This window comes from Neolamprologus brichardi, chromosome 12 (assembly GCF_056152115.1).
Source record: "Neolamprologus brichardi isolate AB-2024 chromosome 12, ASM5615211v1, whole genome shotgun sequence".
Lineage (NCBI taxonomy): Eukaryota > Metazoa > Chordata > Actinopteri > Cichliformes > Cichlidae > Neolamprologus > Neolamprologus brichardi.
The window spans coordinates 4,102,757-4,124,866 of record NC_142115.1 but is presented as its reverse complement, the minus strand read 5'-3'; the positions used below and the strand labels follow the sequence as shown (position 1 = coordinate 4,124,866).

General features: G+C 38.6%; 1 protein-coding gene across 3 annotated transcripts; it reads left to right on the top strand.

Moving 5' to 3' along the window:
* Positions 1–13,604: 13,604 nt before the first annotated feature.
* Positions 13,605–20,540, top strand: asphd2 (aspartate beta-hydroxylase domain containing 2). Of its 3 annotated transcripts, none has more exons than XM_087848913.1 (4): positions 13,605–13,700; positions 14,924–16,142; positions 17,235–17,348; positions 17,516–20,540. In XM_087848913.1, exons 2-4 carry the CDS (start codon positions 15,278–15,280, stop codon positions 17,644–17,646), a joined length of 1,110 nt encoding a protein of 369 aa, XP_087705039.1. In that variant the 5' UTR covers positions 13,605–13,700; positions 14,924–15,277; the 3' UTR covers positions 17,647–20,540. The 3 variants fall into 3 exon arrangements, with proteins under 3 accessions (XP_087705039.1, XP_087705038.1, XP_087705037.1); XM_087848912.1 differs by having other exon boundaries at positions 13,605–13,907; XM_087848911.1 differs by having other exon boundaries at positions 13,605–13,911.
* The last annotated feature ends 1,570 nt before the right edge of the window (positions 20,541–22,110 follow it).

The window sequence follows — 22,110 nt, the reverse complement described above, 5'->3', positions numbered from 1 at the left end:
CCACAGATCATTTCAAATGGACTGAGGCAAAATGGAAAACTCTTCTGTGGTCGAGCTAATTAAAATTTTAAACTTCAACATGCATTTTTAGTTACAATTTTATGTATTGCCAGTTGCTGTAGAAAAGTGGCATCATTGATTGATTGATTGATTGATAATACTTTATTTATTGTATTAATGGTTGCCAGACGACTATCATGAGCATCCCATCCGACCATACACAGAATACACGAACATAACATTTGGAAGACAGGTTAGAGGTACGAAAAAACAATGGAAATACACAACACATGAGGAAAGAGGAGGACAAAAAAGAACTCCTCCCAGACAAAAACAAAAAAAAACACCACAGCACATAAGTCTTCACATCTTACAATGTAAGATCACATGACTTCATATTTATATCTCGGATACTAAAAGTTATGTCATAAAAAATATTATATCAACCCTAATTAAACCTGATTAAATTAGTACACACACAATACAATACAAGGTCACTGAATCTTAAGGTTGATGTCACACATCCTTGTGACCAGTTTGGATGGTATCACCATTTAAGATAATGTTATGAATATATGTCTACAGTGTGTAAGCTTTGATGTAGTGACATGGCTGTAACAGTGACATCAGCCCTGGTGTTTTGGATTCAGCCTAATTAACTGTGATTATGTGTTTCACATATACTACATATGTGTTAACCTGAGCATTGTGACTGTAACCATCTTGTTACTTGTTTTTAAAACTGTTTTTGTTTGTTTGTTTGTTTGTTTGTTTGTTTGTTTGTTTGTTTGTTTGTTTGTTTGTTTGTTTGTTTGTTTGTTTGTTTGTTTAAACCCACAAATCAAAATATAGACAGGCCACCCTAGGCGTACTCTACTTTTGGACTATTGTGGGGATAAAATTAGCAAAATAAACATGTATCCAGTAAGACTTGAAAATATGAACTGAAACTATAAACGAATTAGGACAGTGTTTACTGGGAGAATAATCAGCATCTTGTTTAATGATCTTTAAGTACTATGCACACTATTGGCTACAATTTTGTGATTTTGTGGCTGCGGGAGTGTCTATAACCTTAAAGCCAGGCTATTAAACTAACACCCCTGGCTTTTGGCCTCAGTAACCAGCTGCTTTGCCTTTTTTCCTTTAAGGTGAAAACACCTCTGACTACAATGTTTACTCTAACACCATGCATCATTTTATCTCCTGGACACGTACCAAGGCCATTCCAGTAGTGATCATACTCCCACCAGTCGATCCAACCACCAGTGTCTTCAACTGAGACTTCAGCAGAACTGGAGCCATAGAGGAGGGAGGCTGCTCTCCTGAGAAATACAACAAAAGCCTTGAGTGACAGGAAAAAACTACAATCCACACTCATCACTGTTAAGAGAAAAATTATCACATATAATTGCTTCTGAATGATGTGAAGCAGATGGTGAAGGGCATTTATTCAACCCTGACATGTGCCATTTACTTTTGTTCAGCATCATCAGACACTGATGATGCTGAAGGAAATGTTGTTTGTTTGTTTTACTTTTTTCCTCTGAGGAATATGTGTTGAAAGGTAACAAAAACCTTTCTTATAAATTAATTCTAAATAGACTTTATTCATTCCATAGGAAAATAACTGCAGGAAATAAAAGAAACTATTTGTGTCATTAGTTTTGAAATAATCCTCACTTTGCTTCCTCATCTCCACAATGCTCTGCCCTATGCTCGTATTTCATAAGTGTAAAATGCATCCTGCTGATCCCTTACCAAAATTAGATATTGTGCAGAAGTCAAACAGCACATCATTGATTCCAGTGCTTGGAGAGAGGAATCTGGAGCCAAATCTGTAAGTACAAAATGCTAAATGAACTACAACACATATAAGTAGAGACATTTTGCAAAGCAGCTAAACCTTTTCAATCTTTCAGTTTTAAAGGAAGACACATTTTTGATAGCTGCTTCCTAACAGTAAAACAGATTCATCCAGACACTGACATGTGGTTGATGCTGCTGGTGACAGACACAGCGGGTCCATCTTCGGTCAGCACAGACACATGTGTGGTACCCATGCTCTCCAAATACGAGGTGATGCTGTAATACTGAAGATCATGAGTCTTGCTGATCAAGCTCCGTATATTGTCTGCAAAGCTCTGTGATTGCAAAAACAAACGGATTAAAGAAAATAATGAGAGACAAAGACAAACAACAAATTAAAGCTGAATCTTAAAGAGATTTGAGTTCAAAAACCTCTGATACTTATTTGTTTCAAATCTTATGCATTTTTCTAGTTTGACATAACCATCAATTTAGTAATAATAATAATCATCATCATCATCATTTTTTTTTTTCAAGAAAATGTCAGTTTGTGATTTTGTGATTTCAAAGTGTACATGAGCAGCAGCTCAACAGTCCGTGTCTATTGGAACCTTTCATGATGTTGAGGATGAAGGTGAGGAGGGCTCCTCCTGCAGGGGGAAGAGGGAAGTGCATCTGGTATTCTCCCAAAGACATATTCCACGCATCAGTCACTGTAACTTTACACGAGGCCAAGTCCTCCAGTGTGAGGTTTCCTCCTGAGCAAAAACATTGAAACAAATGAATCTGTTGAGCAAAACTGAACACAACACATCTCATAATCAATACTTTTAATTGATCCAGACAGCTCACAGTGTAGCCTGTGAGGGATCATAGCAAATATTCACAGAGCTAATCGCTTTGTTTGTTTGTAGTTAGATCATTGTGCCTGGCAGACATAGAAAATGGTCAGAAAAGAGAGCAGGATGAAACCTGTCTGACAATACCTGCTTTCTTTATGTCAGTGATTAAACCCTTTTTTATTGTTCTGATGTAAAACACATCTGCCCCTTGCTCTGCAATCATCTCCAAAGTTTTTATCCAGCTTCTCAAATTTGACAAAATCATGGCTTTTAAGCAGGTTCCCAGTTATATATGAATAAAACGTCTTAAAAGACAAACATAGTGAGAGAAAACAATCATCATTTGATCCTCATATTTTTGAACTCACATTGTGGGTGTATTTCATACTAAAGCAACAGGGTTCTGTCATTTTTAACAGTCTCTGAGTTGTGTTGACCTTGGAGTTGAGGAATAGGGAATCCTTCTCTGGCTAATTTGATGGTCGGCTGAAAGAGGTCAGCCTGTGTGCTTCTGCACTACTTTGAATTTCTCCAGGAACACCAACCAATTTACTATCTGATCAGATGAATAATGGATTGTGCTGGAAGGTAACGCATACATCTGCTCGTGTTTTGAGTATACTCTAAGGTCCTGTCCTCGTATAATTAAACTTCAACTTATTTCTAACCTACTACATCACAAGGAAACACTGTACTTTTTAAATGCTGTGTCCATTCATAACTAGTATGTTAGAGATAAATATTTAGTTTTTGCTCTTTACATTTATTTATTTATTTTGCTATATTTACATATTTGCACTTTTTCTAATTTAGCTAAGTTTTCAAGATATGATATACTTGTCTTCCTTTGTATTTATGCAGGCCTACATGTAAGGATGAAGGAAATAACTCATCTATACATAAGCAGTCTCTGTGGGTATCATTGCTTTGTTCATCTCACACCTCTCACACATATTATGTTTTATTTTATGGGGTGGCAGTGGGGCGGGGTCATTAACTGTATACAACAATATACTACTACTAAAATTAGAATTAGTAGCATTTTTTTTTCAGTGAGTTTCTTATCTCAGTATCTCCCATGGAGAGACTCTGGCAGGCAACACCTTTTCTTGCACCTAAAAACTTCTTTCTTTTAATGGTAAAGTATACGAATCGATTACATCAATTTATTCTTCAGTTATTTTCTACCTCAGTTTTCTCAGTATTAAACTTTGTATTTTTCTTCATTTTATTTATTTATTTGCTTTAAAGTAAACAACAGCAACAAAAAAAACTTCAAAAAAATCCTTTTGTTCCTTTTTGTCTTTTCCCTCCTGACCAGGCTCAGTGGTTGAGATGGAGGAGCATAACAGCAACATGTTAACAGAAGCTGCTGAGGTTCTTGGATGAACTGAAAAACTTCAAACATCAAAGGAAAAGTTGAGTTTATTTTCTTTAAAGCTCAGGTGGAACTTGATGGACTGACATTGAAGGCTCCATTCTGGACTTTGTCACACTGGTACATGAAGAGAGGTACCAAGCACAAGAGTGTGCACTGTACACACACACAGCGTCTCAATGCAATGCTTGCTCTTCAGCTGGTGTCACTTAGCAGTTTTGTCTTCCTGCACAAGCAGAGGTTTTTGCTTGGGAAGTAACCGTGACCTGGTTTTCAGAGATTTCTCTAACATTTAATGGTCGTGAAATATGTCAAACTTTTCTCCCCTACCTAAAATTAAACAGCTGAGAGCATCTTGAAGACAGCAGAGAAAATAGTGGCACTGAGGGTTTTGAACTATGGCACTCAATATGCCCTACCTCCACCCTGATTGGAGGATAACTGCACTTACAACAGTCATGGACATTACACCTTATTTATAAACCGTATTTCTATTGATGTTGGTTGCATACTTCAATGCAACCAACATCCTTACCTCTTTAAACTGTATTTATTATAGTTGCAACTATATATTATAGTTGCAACAGCACCCCCCCGCCCCCCCCCCCACTCAATGTGCAATATCACTGATCACACTGCACCTGCTCCTCAGATGGCATGTATTTATATGTATATATATGTAAGCGTGTATGTGGAAATATGTGTGTGTATGTATGTACGCATGCATACATGTGTATATACATATATGTATGTATGTTGTCGGGTGAGAAGGGGGTGTTTTATTTTTATTTTAGCATCAGCATCAATATTATATCAGAATCATTTAACAAGCATTGCATTAAACATTGATTGAAGCTATTGATATTACATTAACATTTGTATTACAGTGATTGCTATAACCTGGTGTTAATCTTTTACTTACAGGTGTCAGAATAATCATATTATCTTTCATTGCAGGTGTAAACATGATCACCTTATACACATTGCAGTTTGTTGCTTATTATAGAGTTGTGCCCAAGTTAATAAAGGTCAAAAACTTCAGTCGGCGTTATGACTGGCTGATCCATGGTGGGGGATGACTGTGGGCCCAGGAGGTTGCACGCACTTACATAACACTGATATCATGTGATTCTTTGTGATTTTTTATCTAGTTATATCTTTTCATTAAGTTTTTAAGTAGTGGTAGTTAATTAAACCAACATTCATTTAATATTGCATGCCTGATTCAGCGTATTATACACAGGTCAACTTGATAATTTGCAAAACCTTGCAGCTGTAATGTTGTGTCTCCGTAATGGACAGTTGGCTCTAAGGAGATGAGTGGGAGCCAGTGTCTGTCCTCGAGACGAAGAGAATGTTCCTTTGCTGTGTCTAAAGTTGTCAATATTGACTGTATTGTACCACCTGTACGCATGAGGGGGCGTTCTAATACCCTGATTTTCATAAACAATGGTTGTGTGGTGTCTGAAGCGAGATTTGATGCTGTCTGCTGTATGGTGTCCATCTCCCACGCGTGTGTTCATTAAATCATCGTTTGACTTGACCCGGCCGGACCAGTGTGGTTATTTTTGGTTTTCCTCTTGCATCCATCCCCAATATTTGAATCCGTAACAATGTGCATGTATGTTTGTATGGGTGTATCCGTATGTTTGCAGGTGTATGTACAACCTGTACATATCTTTGTTGTGTAAATGTAAATTTGTGTGTGACTGTGTAAATACTTACGCTATTGTGTACTTCACACACTTGGAGAAATGCCAAACAGCCTTTCATTGTTCTTGTAACAGTGACAATAAAAGTTATTCTATTCTTCTATTCTATTCTATTCAAGCGATGTCACTGCTGAGGATTTTTGTACACAGATCCTTATTGACTTAGCTGCCGTCTACACTTCTAATGTCTGCATCAGAATAAGCACTTCTAATTGTACTTTGCTCATGTTTTATTCTGTGTTTTATTTATTATATGTCCTGTTCTAATAAACGTAAATTTCAGGAACACCTTCTTTAGATCTGTTCAGTTTTATTCATAGAGCACCACTTAACAATCAACAGTTCTTGTCTCAAAGCGCGTTATATTGTAAGGTAAAGATAATCTGGGACAAATGTTCACTCGGATTCATTCATGACGTGAATGCAATTCTGTAATCAAAGGTGTGTTTTTGGACATAACTGACTACATGTGTATACTGTATCATGAGTGCACAGACATGGATGTAAACCACAAATTAACTGTTTGTCTGAGTCAAAACAACCATAGCAGTGGTTCTAGCTTAAAGGTGCTCTGGATATTGTTAAATATGCAAATATGGTTAGGTCCATAAATATTTAGACAGAGACAACTTTTTACTAATTTTGGTTCTGTAGATTACCATAATGGATTTAAAATAAAGAACTTAGGTGCACTTTGCGGGCAATGACAGCCTGAAGCCTTTACTGCAGCAGCTTTCAGTTTCTCTTTGTGGGCCTTTCTGTCTGAAATTTAGTCTTCAACAAGTGAAATGCATGCTCAGTTGGGTTAAGATCAGGTTGGCCATTCAAGAATATTCACCTTCTTTGCTTTAATAAACTGTTGGGCTGCTTTGGCTGTATGTTTTTGCGTCATTGTCCATCTGTATTATAAAACACTGCCCAATCAGTTTGATTGCATTTAACTGGATTTGAGCGCACAGTATGCATCCCAGTCTCTTTGTGTTGCTGAGTTCACCCGTTTTTTTTCTGTATTTCACAGGATGGACCAAACTATAGATTTTGCCACTCCTAATATTGTAGCAATTTCTTGAATGGTTTTTTTCTGTTTTCGCAGCTTAAGTATGGCTTGTTTCACCTGCATTGAGCACACCTTTGACTGCATGTTGTTTGTTCACAGCACAATCTTCCAAATGCAAGCACCACATGTAACATGGTAGACTAAATGTGCCTGTGTTAATTCAGCTCCATATTATTGTGTGAAGTTGCACTGGGTTGGGAGTGGTTTTGTGTGTGTGTCACATTTTTGGTGAGCCAATGGCTGGAATGGGGTTGGACTAATTAGAGGCAGGAGTACTTGATTGCACTGATACACTGGTCTACTTATAGCCCACACTACAAACACTGCTGTGTCGTTTTGTCTCTCTGTGCAGGTATGTAATGTGATGAAATCTGATATGTTTGGGATGGATGAGTTTTGCGCTATGAATTTTATACTGAAGGTGTCGTTTTTGTCTCTCTGTGCAGGCCAGGGCCTATTATATGCCACAGCCTAAAGGCAGCAGAGTTGCGGAGGCTGGAGTGACCACTGGCTATATGCTTGCAGGGTGGTGGGTCTCCAAGGACAACTTCTAACCTTGTTAAAGGCAACACGTGGAGTGCAACTGGCCGTGTGGCATAGCTGGCTCTGGCCTTGGGACTGGGTGTGTCTATTTGATTCATAAATGGGACACTGGACTGTTTTATCTTTTATCTCTTGATATTTGTCAATAAATTGTCTTTTAGAATTTTATTGACTGTCATCTTTTTGCCCATGACTGAGACGGTTGGCCAGACCTAAAATCTTTCTTTGGGTGTGTTACACCACACCTTAAATCAACTCCAAGCCTTTTATCTGCTTAACTGACAATGACATAATGAAGGAATTACCCAAACCTGCCCGTGAAATAGCCTTTGAGCCAATTGTCCAAATACCTTTGGTCTCTTATAAAAGACACATGTTTCAGTAAACAGGTTAAAACAAAAAAACAAAAAAAAAAAACACTAAACTTGTGTCAGTGTCCAAATATATATATGGGCCTAACTGTACTGTTATTTTTTTTCTTTTTGTCAGTGTTTGTCAGATGTCCTGTTTAAAGAAAACACTTGAATGCGAGTACATATATACACATTTACATAGCGACAAAGTGACTTCAAAGAAAATAAAAATGCTCAAATTTTAAAGATTGTGAGTTATTTTCTTCATGTTATTGGCTGTTTAGTCGTTTTATGACGAGATGGATGTCATTATAATTTGGTATAGTTTTTGAGTTGAATCCTTCCAGGAAAGGTTGTTTGATGTGCACTGTCATAAACTATAACCAGCAAACTATTGCTTTGTGACTGCTGGGGGTGAAATCAAGGCAAGTTGCAATGCATTTTGGGAAATGATGTCTCCAGAAATGTTAAACAGCAGTCGATGGGCGAGCCCTGAGACATGCGGAAGAGCTCCATCAAGTAAAATAATCAAGAGACCAAAATCAGAGGGAAGGCAGTTTTTCTTTCAAAGTAAGATAAGATAGGATAAGATAAGATAAGATAAGACTTTATTGATCCCACAACGGGGAAATTTTTGCGTCACCTCAGCTCAGGTACAGATATCAGAAGGAAATAACTGAATCTCAAGACATTTGTTAATGGTGTTCCCATATATTACTTTTATTGCCACGGTAATTTATTACTTTTTTCGGAATTATTACTTTTCTTAACATTGTGAGGAAAATGCCAAGACGCTAAATTAATTTATTGAAATCTTACATAGCTAACACAATTTTATGCACAAAGGTTAGTGTGTGGTTAATGAGGAAGCTCTTATCATAATTATTATTATTATTATTATTATTATTATTGTTGTTGTTGTTATTATTGTGTGGATGCTTTAAGGCATCCACACTATTGTTTTCCTGTTTCTCTTTATTCTTTATACTTTATTATTATTATTCTAGTTGCCACTTTTTGTACGTTTTTTGGCACTTAACTACTTCCACAATTTTCAGCCGATTTTCACCGTTCAAATTTTAAACTATTCTGCTATTTCTGCTAATGTGCGCTATGACTTTTGCTATTTTTTGCTATTATACTTTTTAAAATATTAAGCTTTTTTCCTTTAATTTGTCCCATTGAAATGAATGGAAAACTTCTGCAATTCTGCCAAAACTTGCTTGTTTTTGAAACTTAACTACTTCCTCATACTTTCACCTAGAACAACCATTCAAACTTTAAAATGTTCACAAATTATTGGGCTATTCATGTATGATTCAGCTTTTTCATATCTGTTACCATTTTCATCTTATCCCTCTTTAAGTTTTGAGTTTCATCTTTGTGATTTTTCACAAAATACATGGGTTGTTATGGTTGCTATGAAGTTGGTTCTAAGTGAGACACTGTAGGTTTCGCAGTCTTTTCTTCATGTCTGAACAACTTCTTGCTACTTGCTCAATTTTCACTCAACTTCCACAAATTATACATCAAAACGTAGGTATTTTTGCTGGCTTTCAGAAAATGTCATTATCATTGTTGTGGGATTTATAGAATTTTGGCAAATCTCCTCAGACCAACACAAAGTCGGAAAACTCTCCATAGAAAGTCAATGGAGAGTTTGTTCAAAATCACCGCTTGATTTCTGTAATGAGAGGCATATTCGAATCGTCATATCTCCTTAACGAAGCGACGTTAAGACATGAGGCTTGTCCCGATATATCTTCAGACACTCCTCACGCTCACAATTCAAGAATTTTTGTCTCATCTATTACCATTTGGCCATGAATTACGTTTGTTTGAGGGTAGGAAATTCGTCCTTCGCTCAGATTTCTTCAGCTTTCAAACTCTGGAAATGAACCACTTTTTTCTCTCGTCATATCTTTTTTTTGGATTTCCACAGAGACCTGAAAATTTCCATGGTTGTTCACCAAAGCCTGCTGTCTCTTACGGTGAAAGAATGATATCGATACTCCAAATAGATTTAGAGTTACAAAGCGTTGTTTGAGGGCAAGTCAAGGCAGTTTTTTGTTCCCCTCTACTCAGTTATGGTGCATTACAAGTCAAATATCTTTAATAATTCATAATTTAATGATAAATTGTCAACACTTGAAGATTCCCCCATCTCTGCTGAACAAAATGGTGTAAGAATGACCATTCTAGCCCCTACGGTTAGGAAATTATGGTCATTTGTTTGAGTTTAGTCCTCACTATGAGAAATAGACTGCAAAAATCCTGTCTCTCTGCTGCGTGTGTAAAAACGGCTGCACCTGTTTTGGCGGGAAAAAGTACACAGCCTCTCTGATTGGTGCATTCAAATTTAGCAGCTCCCAGGCTGCTTGACTGACCTACAAACTTGCTTCTCTCTCTTTCTGTGTGTGTTATAGTATTTCTAAATGATAGTATTTCTGCTTTTTATAGGATTTGTGCTTAATATAGTATTTGTGCTTAATATAGTATTTCTGCTAAATTATAGTATTTCTGCTTTTTATAGTATTTCTGCTAAATTATAGTTTTTCTGCTTTTTATAGTATTTCTGCTAAATTATAGTATTTCTGCTTTTTATAGTATTTCTGCTAAATTATAGTATTTCTGCTTTTTATAGTATTTCTGCTAAATTATAGTATTTCTTCTTTTTACAGGATTTGTGCTTAATATAGTATTTGTGCATAATATAGTATTTCTGCTAAATTATAGTATTTCTGCTAAATTATAGTATTTCTGCTTTTTATAGTATTTCTGCTTTTTATAGTATTTGAGCTTAATATAGTATTTCTGCTTTTTATAGGATTTGAGCTTAATGTAGTATTTGTGCTTAATATAGTATTTCTGCTAAATTATAGTATTTCTGCTTTTTATAGTATTTGTGCTAAAACATATTATTTCTACTAAATGTAGTATTTATGCTTAATCATACTATTTCTATATATTACTGCCAGGTCCCCAGGTAGCCAATGCTCTGTGAGGACTGAGACATTCAAATTTACAAATCAGAGCCTGCACGGCTTCCCAGCCAGCCAATCATATCTGAGGGCTCAGGCATTCAAATTTGCATATTGGTGCCTTCACGGCTTGTAAGCCAAGCAGTCATCCATGTCATATATCTCTTAAAATTCACATTTTTATTTTAAATAGACAACACTTGACGATTCCCCCATCTCTTCTGAACAAAATGATCTAAGAACGACCGCTCTAACCGCTACGGTTAGGTAATTCTGGTCATTTGTTTGAGGGGAATACTCACTATGAGAAATAAACTACAAAAATCCTGTCTCTGTGCTGCGTGTGCACGTGTTTTGGCAGGAAAAAGTACACAGCCTTTCTGATTGGTGGATTCAAATTTAGGAGCTCTATATTTGTGCTAAATATAGTATTTCTGCCAAATATAATATTTCTGATTAATTATAGTTTTTCTATCAAATCATAGTACAGTATTTTTGCTTTTTATAGGATTTTTATAGGATATTTATATTGCTTCATATAGTATTTCTGCTTTTTATAGGATTTGTGCTTAATATAGTATTTCTGCTAAATTATAGTATTTCTGCTAAATTATAGTATTTCTGCTTTTTATAGTATTTCTGCTGAATTATAGTATTTCTGCTTTTATAGTATTTCTACTTTTTATAGGATTTGTTCTTAATATAGTATTTGTGCTTAATATAGTATTTGTGCTTAATATAGTATTTCTGCTAAATTATAGTATTTCTGCTAAATTATAGTATTTCTGCTTTTTATAGTATTTCTGCTTTTTATAGTATTTCTGCTAAATTATAGTATTTCTGCTTTTTATAATATTTGTGCTTAATATAGTATTTGTGCTTAATACAATATTTCTGCTAAATTATAGTATTTCTGCTTTTTATAGTATTTCTGCTTTTTATAGTTTTTCTGCTAAATTATAGTATTTCTGCTTTTTATAGTATTTGTGCTTAATATAGTATTTGTGCTTAATACAATATTTCTGCTAAATTATAGTATTTCTGCTTTTTATAGTATTTCTGCTTTTTATAGCATTTTTGCTTTTTATAGTATTTGTGCTTAATATAGTATTTCTGCTAAATTATAGTATTTCTGCTTTTTATAGTATTTGTGCTAAAACATAGTATTTCTACTAAATGTAGTATTTATGCTTAATCATACTATTTCTATATATTACTGCCAGGTCCCCAGGCAGCCAATCCTCTGTGAGGACTGTGACATTCAAATTTACAAATCAGAGCCTGCACGGCTTCCCAGCCAGCCAATCATATCTGAGGGCTCAGGCATTCAAATTTGCATATTGGGGCCTTCACGGCTTGTAAGCCAGCCAATCATATCTGAGGTCTGCCGTTTCTTCTCTCGTCATATCTCAGCGACGGTTGTACAAAGAGCAATAAAAATCGCAGTCAAAGTACACCAAAGTCCGCTGATTTTCCCAGTACAAGAATTATGTTTCTAGTCCACCTAGTTTTTGAGTTACACGACGTTTTGTAACTCCAAAAACGGCGTTTTTCGCCTCTCACTGCGATCTAATTCTGGCTGCTCATCACCCTGTTTTCCAGGCACCTGCTCTCTTTCCCAGTGGTGCAGTTGGTAATGACACGGGTCTGCAACCAAAAGGTCGTGGGTTCAATTACACCTTGGTCAATATGTTTTTCTCCCTACAAATTAATACACCATCACAGACCAGTAATTCATATTCATCATTTATTACAATTCTGCAAACTTTTATCATTTTACCAGCTTTTCTAATATGGACCTCAGATTCTTGTTAACACTCCATGGCACAAATACTGTTCCCTTTAGGCTCTGTGTATGTGTGTGTGTGTGTGTGTGTGTGTGTATCAATATTTCTCCCATTTTAAAGTATTACTCCTACATAATTGTATTTCTGTTAAATCAAAGTACTTTTACTACATCTTAGTACTTCTGCTCAATCATAGTATTTCTGCTCAATCATAGTATTTCTGCTCAATCATAGTATTTTTACCAAATCCTGGTTTTTGTGCCAAATCATAACATTTGTTTTATGTTATAGTATTACTACTAAGTGGAGGAATTTCTGTCATGTTACAGTATATGTGCTGATTATAGTATTTCTGCTAAATCATACTATTTCTACTATATTACATTTTTCTTTCGAAATATAGCATTTCTGCTATATAATTGTATTTCTGCTATGTTATAATATTTGTGCTAAACCAGAGTATTTGTGCTAAAACATAGTATTTCTGCCAAATGATAGTATTTCTGTCAAATTATAGTATTTGTGCTAAAAGATAGTATTAATTTAAAATGACAATATTCATAGTTCATCACAGTATTTCTGCTACGTTGTACTATTTTTCTAAATCATAGTGTTTCTGTAATGTTTAAGTATTTTTGGCTAAATATATTCTTTCTGTTATCTTATACTATTTCTCCTAAATTCTTGTATATTTGAGAAGTTATCATGTTTCTGCTAAGTTACAATATTTCTGCCAAGTTCTGCTATGCTATTGTATTTCTGCCAAGTATTATGTTTCCTCTAAGATATTGCAGTTCTGCTAAGTTATTACTTTTTAGCAAAGTTCCTTTGCTTCTGCAAAGTTTTTACAATTTCTGCAACTTTTCAGCTTTTTCAGCTAGTTTTTGCAGACAGCTTCAGCTTTAAAGCATCCACACTGCATTTTCGCAGGAAATGCAAATTTTTCTAGTTATTATTGTTGTTGTTGTGGTTGTGGTTGTTGTTGTTGTGGTTGTCGTCGTCGTTGTTATTATTTGTTTAGGGACAGTTTTACAGCAGAATCTACGACTGAAAGTCTGCCCTCCTCTACTTACAACTTTTACTTTGAAAGTCGTAACCGGAAATATTTTGTTTGGATATTCCTTTCCTTTCTGTGTTGGGTGGCTTCCCTGGTGGAGCTTTTAGTATTTACATCAATATTATCTGAAGCCTGTCCTCCGCTGCTGTCCTCCACAGACAGCCAGACAAAGATTCCGCCTGTGGGTAGAAAAGCTTCTCATCTCTGTTTCTTTCTTATTTTCTGTTGTTGGTTCCAGTCACGGCTTCTTTTGTGCATTTTGGAGCTGTTTCCTGTGATGTTGGCGAGTGATATCCGTCTGCCGTGTGCACTGCAGTGGTGCGCAGCTTCGCCTGGAGAAACACCTGTGCGCCGGTCTCTTCTACATGCCCACAGTCATGAATGTTGAGTAGGTATGAATCTGAAACCCGCCTCAGACACTCAGGTAGAGGGGAGGAAACGTGACCTTAGTCCTGCTTGTTTACCGAGCCTTGAGGAACCGAGCTCATCAATATTTTGGGCATCAGTTTGTAGACAGCTCGATCCCAGTGGCAGCATCCGTGAGTGCTCGGATTGCATTCAAACAGTGGAGCGTTTGGAAGAATGAGCGTTTTATATCGCAGGGTTTGGTGGTCAGTGTGTCCTAAAAGCAGCGAGCGTTTGTCTGTGTGCGTGTGTAGGGGGGGTGTGGGGGCGTCTTGATGGTGTCAGACAGGATGTAGGGGAGGATCTGTTGGAGCAGGATTACCCGACCATTTTTGGTGAGAGCGCAGACTGGAGTTGTGATCACAGTTGACGCATTGCACTCCTCGCATTCTGGCTGCCGGTCCCATTATCATTATATAATCACACTCATGTAATCGAGCCTTTTTATGATTGTTATACACTCAGCATCCGATTCCACAGACTAGAACCCGCTCCCCCTTCCCCTTCCTCCCCCCCGAGGATCCATTTATGCAGCTCCTGCTGAGCAACCTATGAATGCCAAATTATAAATGTGGGTGGGTATCAGCAACTGTTTACGTTTATATAATTCACTCTTCCGAGCGCGTGCGTGCGTGTGCATGCGCAAAAAAATAGAAAAGGGGAGAAATTTGAATTAAATGCAGCGATGTACCCATGACTCATGATTTTATAGAGAGGAGAACAGGGGTGTGTGGGTGTGTGTGTAAGGCTGAATTCAAAATTGTGTTCACTGTTTGTGTGTGTGTGTGCATGGGGTGTTTTGAAGTCAACAGTGTGTGGGTGACTTCCAGCAGCTGTGTTTAACATGTGGTGGATCCAGGATGGTAAGTGTAACGAGTCCCACGTCACACCGTAAACAGAGTTTGGCGCACCGATGGCGCCAGCCTCCTGCTGTGAATTCTATACCCTCCTGTCTTCTCATGGCGCCCCTTTTCTCTCCCTTCTGTCTTTGTTTTCCAGAGAACCGATAACCCTAAGGCGTGGTGTCTGTCTGCATTTGTCTGAAAGAGCAGGAGAGGCAGCAGCAGAAATACCACACGGCCAGACACCATGCAACGAGAAACCTTCACTCGCTGCAAAGTGCTGAAATGTTGGGCCTGAAGAGCGAGCGCGTCAGATTGAATCAGCAGACTGTTTCCATCATGGAGGGGCGATAAGAGCTGCTTGACACTAGACCCGTGGCCCTGCGTGTGAGTGTGCGTGTGTGGTTTACGGCCACCTTTCAATCACAATCAAGAAAAGACACATTCACTGATCCTTCCCCGTCATCGTTTCGCGTTTCCTACCGATTCAGCAACCCAGAAGCGAGCCAGAATGGAGTGGTCACTAGAGAGTGTGAGGGAGATGGTGGCTGGAGGGATGCAGTCTATAAGGGAGTGTGAGATCTGTGCTTTTGCCATAGCCATGTGTGTGCTGCTGCTGTTTATGTGGTACTGTTATCGGGTGGGCCGGGAGCATGGCTCTAGCCCTCTGCGCGGGAGGTATCTAGCTGGCACGGGACGGATTGGAGGTGTGGTGGGGGGCTTCATGAGTTCAGACTGTCGCAGCAGGGGGAAGGGAAAGCACGGATCCATGCTGGAGGAGCAGAACGGCTTCGCTTTCTGTCAGTCGTCAGAGTGCTTCCGCTGCACCAGCGCTGGAGAGAGCCTGAACCAGAGGCTCTATCACAGCCTGCAGGAATACGCCAAGCGCTACACCTGGTCAGGGATGGGCAGGGTGCACAAAGGAGTCCGTGATCAAGGCCGGTACCTTAACAGCCGACCGACCATCCAGCGGCCAGAGGTCTTCTTCCTGCCCGACCTGCCGTCAGCGCCTTTCTTCTCCAGGGAAGTGCAGAGACATGACGTGGAGCTGCTCGAGCAGAGCTTCCCTGCACTCCTGGCTGAGTTCGAGAGCATCTACCACCAGCCTCCGGGTCGCAGCGGCTCCTCCCTCCCGCCGGGGTGGAAGGCCAACAATACTCCTCGCGGGCAGTGGTGGACCTACTACCTGGTCAACCAAGGCACCCCTCTGGTTCTAAATGTCAGGAGATGTCCCCGAGCCTGGAGGGTGCTGGGCCAGCTGCGCACCTTCATCTCCAACAACGTGTTTGGGAACGCCTGCTTCTCAGTACTGACGCCCGGGGCGCTCATCACCGAGCATTACGGCCCGACAAATGTCAGGCTCCGATGCCACCTGGGTAAGAGAGTTCACTGAACTGGAACTAATGAGTCTCAGTGTGAATTTTAAGCCAACGCAACAGCAGATGATTTCAGTGTATTTATAAGGAATGACGCAGAGAATCAGCTGCTCTTGAAAACCGGAATTCTCTCGAGTCATGGAGGCAAAAGGCTAAAATGTTGTGTTATGCTAGAAAATGTTTTCATGCAGCTGAGCTTTGATTCCCTTTCCATCTGTACCCTGTGAGATGGCTCTGAATAGTCACGTTTATTGTTACGTATGCAGTCGTTTTAGTGAGAGCATTTAGAGCAGCGTGCTGTAAGGACACAGGCCTGTGCATTAGGCCACCTGAGCAGTAGAGGTGGGAATCACCATACATCCCACGATACGATATTATCACAATACTTAACGCACGATACGATATTATTGCAATTTTTTAAAATATTTTGCGATATTCAGATTCTGTACATAAAGGTAAACTTTATCAATATTCATTTTATCTAATATCAAAGTCTCACACTCAGTCTTTCTGTCATTTCAGTTTTATTGTTGACAAACTGAACGGTTTGTATTACAGTCTAGTCCAACTTAACTGAATCAACCATCTGGTACAATTATAGCTATTCTGAACTATGCAGTTTATGAAAACTATGCAGCCCCTTCAGCAACTGAAGAATTTGAAAGTAAATTAAAACAAAATATAATTTTACATTAAATAAAAAAGTTTTAAACTTAATTAAAATAAAACATGTCTTAAATTAAAATAAGTAAACTGTCATGTTTATTGCTGCCAAAAACAAGTTAAACACATTTGGACAGTGAAGGAATGTCAGGATTCTTGCTCAGAAAAAGGATCAACATGCTCTGAAGTCAGAGCACAAAAACCTTTTTGTAACAAAATATCGATTTCTGCTGTCCCTGTATCGATACATTATTAGCAAACAAAATATCACGATACTACACAGTATCGATTTTTCCCCCACCCCTACTGAGCAGTAGAATCCAAACAAAACAAATGTTTTAAGTGCATTTATTTTCGAACTATTATAACGACACATTGGCTCGTTTATTACTTTGTTGTTTTTTTGGTTTTTCGTCTTTTTACCGACAGGTCTCAGAGTGCCCCCTTCCTGTGAACTCGTGGTTGGTGGAGAGCCGCAGTGCTGGTCTGAGGGCAGCTGTTTGCTTTTCGACGATTCCTTCCTTCACAGGGCTTTCCACGAGGGTAAGAAGGCATTAAAATTCAATCTTGGCTTAGGCTGTGTCGTTTTATTTATTCTAAAAGAGGATTGGCCTAATTCAATCCAGCAGCTAAGGTAGATGTAGAGCTTTTTAATGCGAATCTGTTATAGATTTAAGGTCACAACATCGATTTTGTTTTTATGCACGCAGGGAGCCAGGAGGACGGCCCCAGGGTGGTTTTCATGGTGGACCTGTGGCACCCCAACGTGGCCGCCGCCGAGAGACAGGCTTTGGACTACATTTTTACACCGGGCCGTTTAGAGGACAGGGAGGGGAAATAGGTGTGAGTGAGAAGCCATGTGTCCAAGTGAGACACAGATGGCATTTAGGGAGGTGTGTGTAGTATGAGAAGCAGCCCTGTTTTTTCTTCTTTTCTTTTCCTGCCTCCAGACCAGCTCTCACATTCACTGTGTACATATTCTCCAGCTCATACAGTCTTGCTCTTAACTCCTCTTAGCACATGACCAAACATTGGGCCTCTTTTATCAAACACCTTTTCTCTGTCTAATTGTATAAAATGCAGCCATATTTAAAAGTTTTTTTAAATAGAGGTTAGTAGGTGCACGCAGCCATTTTTATTAATGTGTAATAACACCATAGCAGGGACCTTTTGGCTCATTTTTTGCTGTTGTTTTGCTTTATTTTGAATCACTGAATGTTTATTTGAGTACAGATGAATGACGTCACCGAACAGCAAAAATTTGGGGATTTTATCTTCTACTTGCGTCACATTTATTTTAGCAGCAGTATGCTAATGTGGGGCAAAGTCTCTTTGCGAGCCAAGTAATAACGCGTCACTCTGTCGCGGAAGTCTTTCACAGCACACGTCGGTCCATAAGCCAGTCTGACCTGTTATGTCCCAAAGAAGTGAAGTCATTCTGCATGAATTAAAGACCCCTCGCTTCCTTCGAGGCCTTAAGAAAGGCAAATGGTGACAGCCAACATCTGTTAACTCATTTTTGAACTTCATAATATTTTTCTGTAACGCCGCTAGAGTGGCATTGTTGAACACATCCTTTATTTGTCTTTTACGATTCGCACTCCGTCTGTTTGAAGCAAGCCATTTTTAAGAGTCACAGTTCTGTCTGTGCCTAAGGTGACCAAATAAGGAAAACCTTGTCGAGATGATGTCAGTCGAGCAAAATAGTACAAAAAACTTTTGGGAGCAAAGCGTTTAGAGCTGTGTGAATGCTGAACCTCTGCCCTAAACTGATTACTTTTCCATAACTTTGCCTCATTATTTAAACCTTTGACTGTGTTTATTCTGGCAATACCAGTTTTTTATATATAGTGTAGTGTACACTCACTGTCCAGTTTATTAGGTACACCTATTCATTTGCTCATGAACCCATATTAGCCACTAAGCCCATCTAGACACAATCGAGGCAGCCTCTGTGTGTTCAAACTGAGCTTCAGAATGGAAAGAAAGGTGATTTAATAAATTGAAAGTGTCATGTTTGTTGTGTGCCAGAAAGGCTAGTGTGAGGATTTTAGAAACTCTAGGTTCACTGTACTCAAATGACCTCCACATTCACCAGAGCTCAATCCAAAAGAAAACCTCTGGGATGTAGAGAAACAAGAGAGTAGTGTCATGGACGTGCCAAATCTGCAGCAACAGTGTGATGCTATCATGTCAATATGGACCAAATGCTCTGAGAGCACCTTGTTGAATCTGTGCTACGAAGAAAGGCAAAAGGGGGATCCGACCTGATGAATCTAATAAAGGGGGTATGTTTCAGAAAAGCTTGAAGTTCTGCTGGGGGAGATTTGATTTGGTTTTGGTTTCATTTATAGTATTTATAGTAACATATAGGACACACTTTTTCCTTTTTATTGAATGTTAACATATTGCTATTGATTGTAATAATTTATATGAAACCGCCACATGGTTAGTGATGGAGTAAAGGTGAAGAAAAGGCTCCGGTGTTTGTTGGCGTACTGTGCAAACTGTTGTGATACGCACATCAAGACACATTCAGCCATTTGTACAAAATGATTTAATAAGCAGTGCAGGATCCTTCTGGAAATCTAATTTGGAGCTGGGTGCCGTGTTGGATTTCTGTAATATTCCGAACCAACTGGCAGCCGTTACGTGGATACGGGAATAGAAATGGATGGCGGATAGAGCTGTAACAGTGTTAGAGCAGCTGCAGAGGAATGTTGTCTTTGCTTGTCAGCAGTAAGGCGAACAGATACATCCATGCGTGGTTTGCTAACTGAGGTCCAATGCCGATCATGACGTGAATGTTTACAGACGCAGCTAATGTCTCTGTCCCAGCTCCTGCCCGTGTGCTAGTCAGTCGTGCTCCCCTTCGGAAACATCCCCCCGCTTTCACAAGACATGGTTAGGCAAGCACATTTTTAGATCCGAGTGTGTGAGTCGACCCGTGCCGTACCACTGGAGATGAAGTGTTTTTGGTAAATTTACTAAACTCTTGTAATTTGGTTGCATTTGATATGAGGTTTGTATTTCTGTAAATAAGGTTGAGGTAAAAAAAACAAACAAACAAAAAACACAAAAAGCAAAAAAAAATCGAATGGTCTCAGATGTTTGTTCTTTTTTAAACGATTGTCTTCGATGCTTCAAACTTTTGTGTTGTCCTGATTTCTTGCTAAAGTGATTGCATTTCATTGTCCACTTCAAAGAGCCATCCATGAGGTCATTTTGATAGATTAAATTAGTATATTCTGTAAAATGTTTATAAAGTAAAGCTCTGATGTTCTGTGATGGGTTTATATTTCCTTTTTCTTTCAATCACTGTAATTTTGCAGCACTGTATCTATTCTCAAGGCCACCGTCTTAACTCTTTAACAGCACTTGATGGATATATGTGCACAGTCTAAAAGCTAGTGAAAACGAGTCTTCAGCAGCTTTACTAGTCCACTGCAATTCAAGGTACCCATCAGTTCTAATGTTTACAAAGGCGTGATCATTTCCGAGCTGTCGACGGCATCGGATGACGCTGACGCTCAGCTGTCAGTGATCGGGTTCGAATCATGAGCGCTGTTAATCCATCTTAGAGAATGAAAACTGTCATTCCTGAAGCTTTCTACATGATGATGGGGCAACCGTTTTGTTTACATTTGGACTGAGGATTTGTTCTTTGACACCTTCTTGTGTGAATTTTGAACAGTATTTCTGTACATTTAATAAATGGTCGAGTATCTTATTTAACCAGCTGGTGTCTGAATTCTCACTTGCACGCAGGAGTTACAGATGGGAGTCGGAGGTAGGCGTCAATTTGCTAGAGAAAACTTGTGTGAAGGATAAAGTCTTATGGTTTTTTACTTGCACAACATAAAGCAAGTTCCCTGTTGTCATCTAGATGCAGTTTTATACTTTTGGCACAAGGAGGCATGCCAGTGCAACAATGTTGTCACTGTTTTCTGCTTATGACAGTTATTTCCTTTCAAACTTGTTACTTGTATATGATGTCAAGTCAGAAACACTGTGCCACAATGCAAAAATGTCAAATGAAAAGAAATCGTGTGTCTCCTATACAGTGCTGTGCAAAAGTCTTGAGCCATCTCTCATGTCTATATTTTGTTTCTAAGCAGCCAAACTTTCGTGTAATTTTTAAAGTGATCCAGGCTTTCTGAGGTCATTCAAAGTTTTTCTTTGGACATTGGCTGCTTTTTCACTCATTTTCAGTACAGTCCTTGTTTCTGACCAGAGAGGCACATAACTCAAGTAGATAACAGACAGCTTAGCAAACAGCCACTTTGAAATTCTATCTTTAGGCACTTTATTACTAGAAGTCTGTCACAAAAACACCATTTTTTCCCATTTCCCATGTATTTTTGTTTATCCATGATAGAAGAGAGCTATTCTTGAAGACCACCTAAAGACATGACAAGAAGAGAGTTCAGGCTGAGTTAACAAATAAAGGCGGTCATACAAATACTGACTTTCAAGCTTGTTAGAATTGTACAAATCCTATTTTTGCCTTATATTCTGTATTTATATGTATATTTGCACCCGTTTCAATTAAATACTGCACCTATTTCCCCTTCTCCTGGGAAAATATAAAGAAATGAGTGATAGCTCAAGACTTTTGCACAGCACGGTAGATCAGTGTGGTTTGTATTTGTAGTACCTCTCTAAAGTTTCATTTGTGTTTCCATACGTGGGCTTTATAGCTCTGATTGTTCAAGGCCACAGAACAGGAAACACAGTGGTTGTCTAAGCTGCACCCTTCATAGTCACAACATTGTCATAGTAGTCTGTGCAGTAATAGTTGATGTTGGTGGAAGGTTAGACCACCTTTAAGATTATATAGTTATTGAAATGTAAGCAACATATATACAAGCAAGGATTATCAGTGGATAAAAGATATATGCACTGCACTGATGTCACTGAGTCAAAGAAAAATTCAATAATAAGCAGGTAAGTGCAAAAACATACAAAAAATCGTATAATTCAAACCAGGAACCTTCCCTTCTTGCTGTGAGTAAAGTGTGCTAACCCCTGCCAGCTACTGTCACTTCACTGCACTGAAGTTCCTGGTTTGAGACCTGGCTGGGGCCTCTCTCTGTGAAGTTTGCATGTTCTTCCTCCATGAGTTTCCTGTGGGTAATCTACTTCCTCCCACAGTCCATGCTTTTCCCATAATGAGATAAACAAAGTACCTAAAGTTTATATAGTATATAACATTGTATCAGTGAGGTTAAATCTGGCTTGCAGTCCAAACTCCTGTGATTGGTCAGTAACTCTAGAACAATGCTATAAAAATGCTACTTTATTG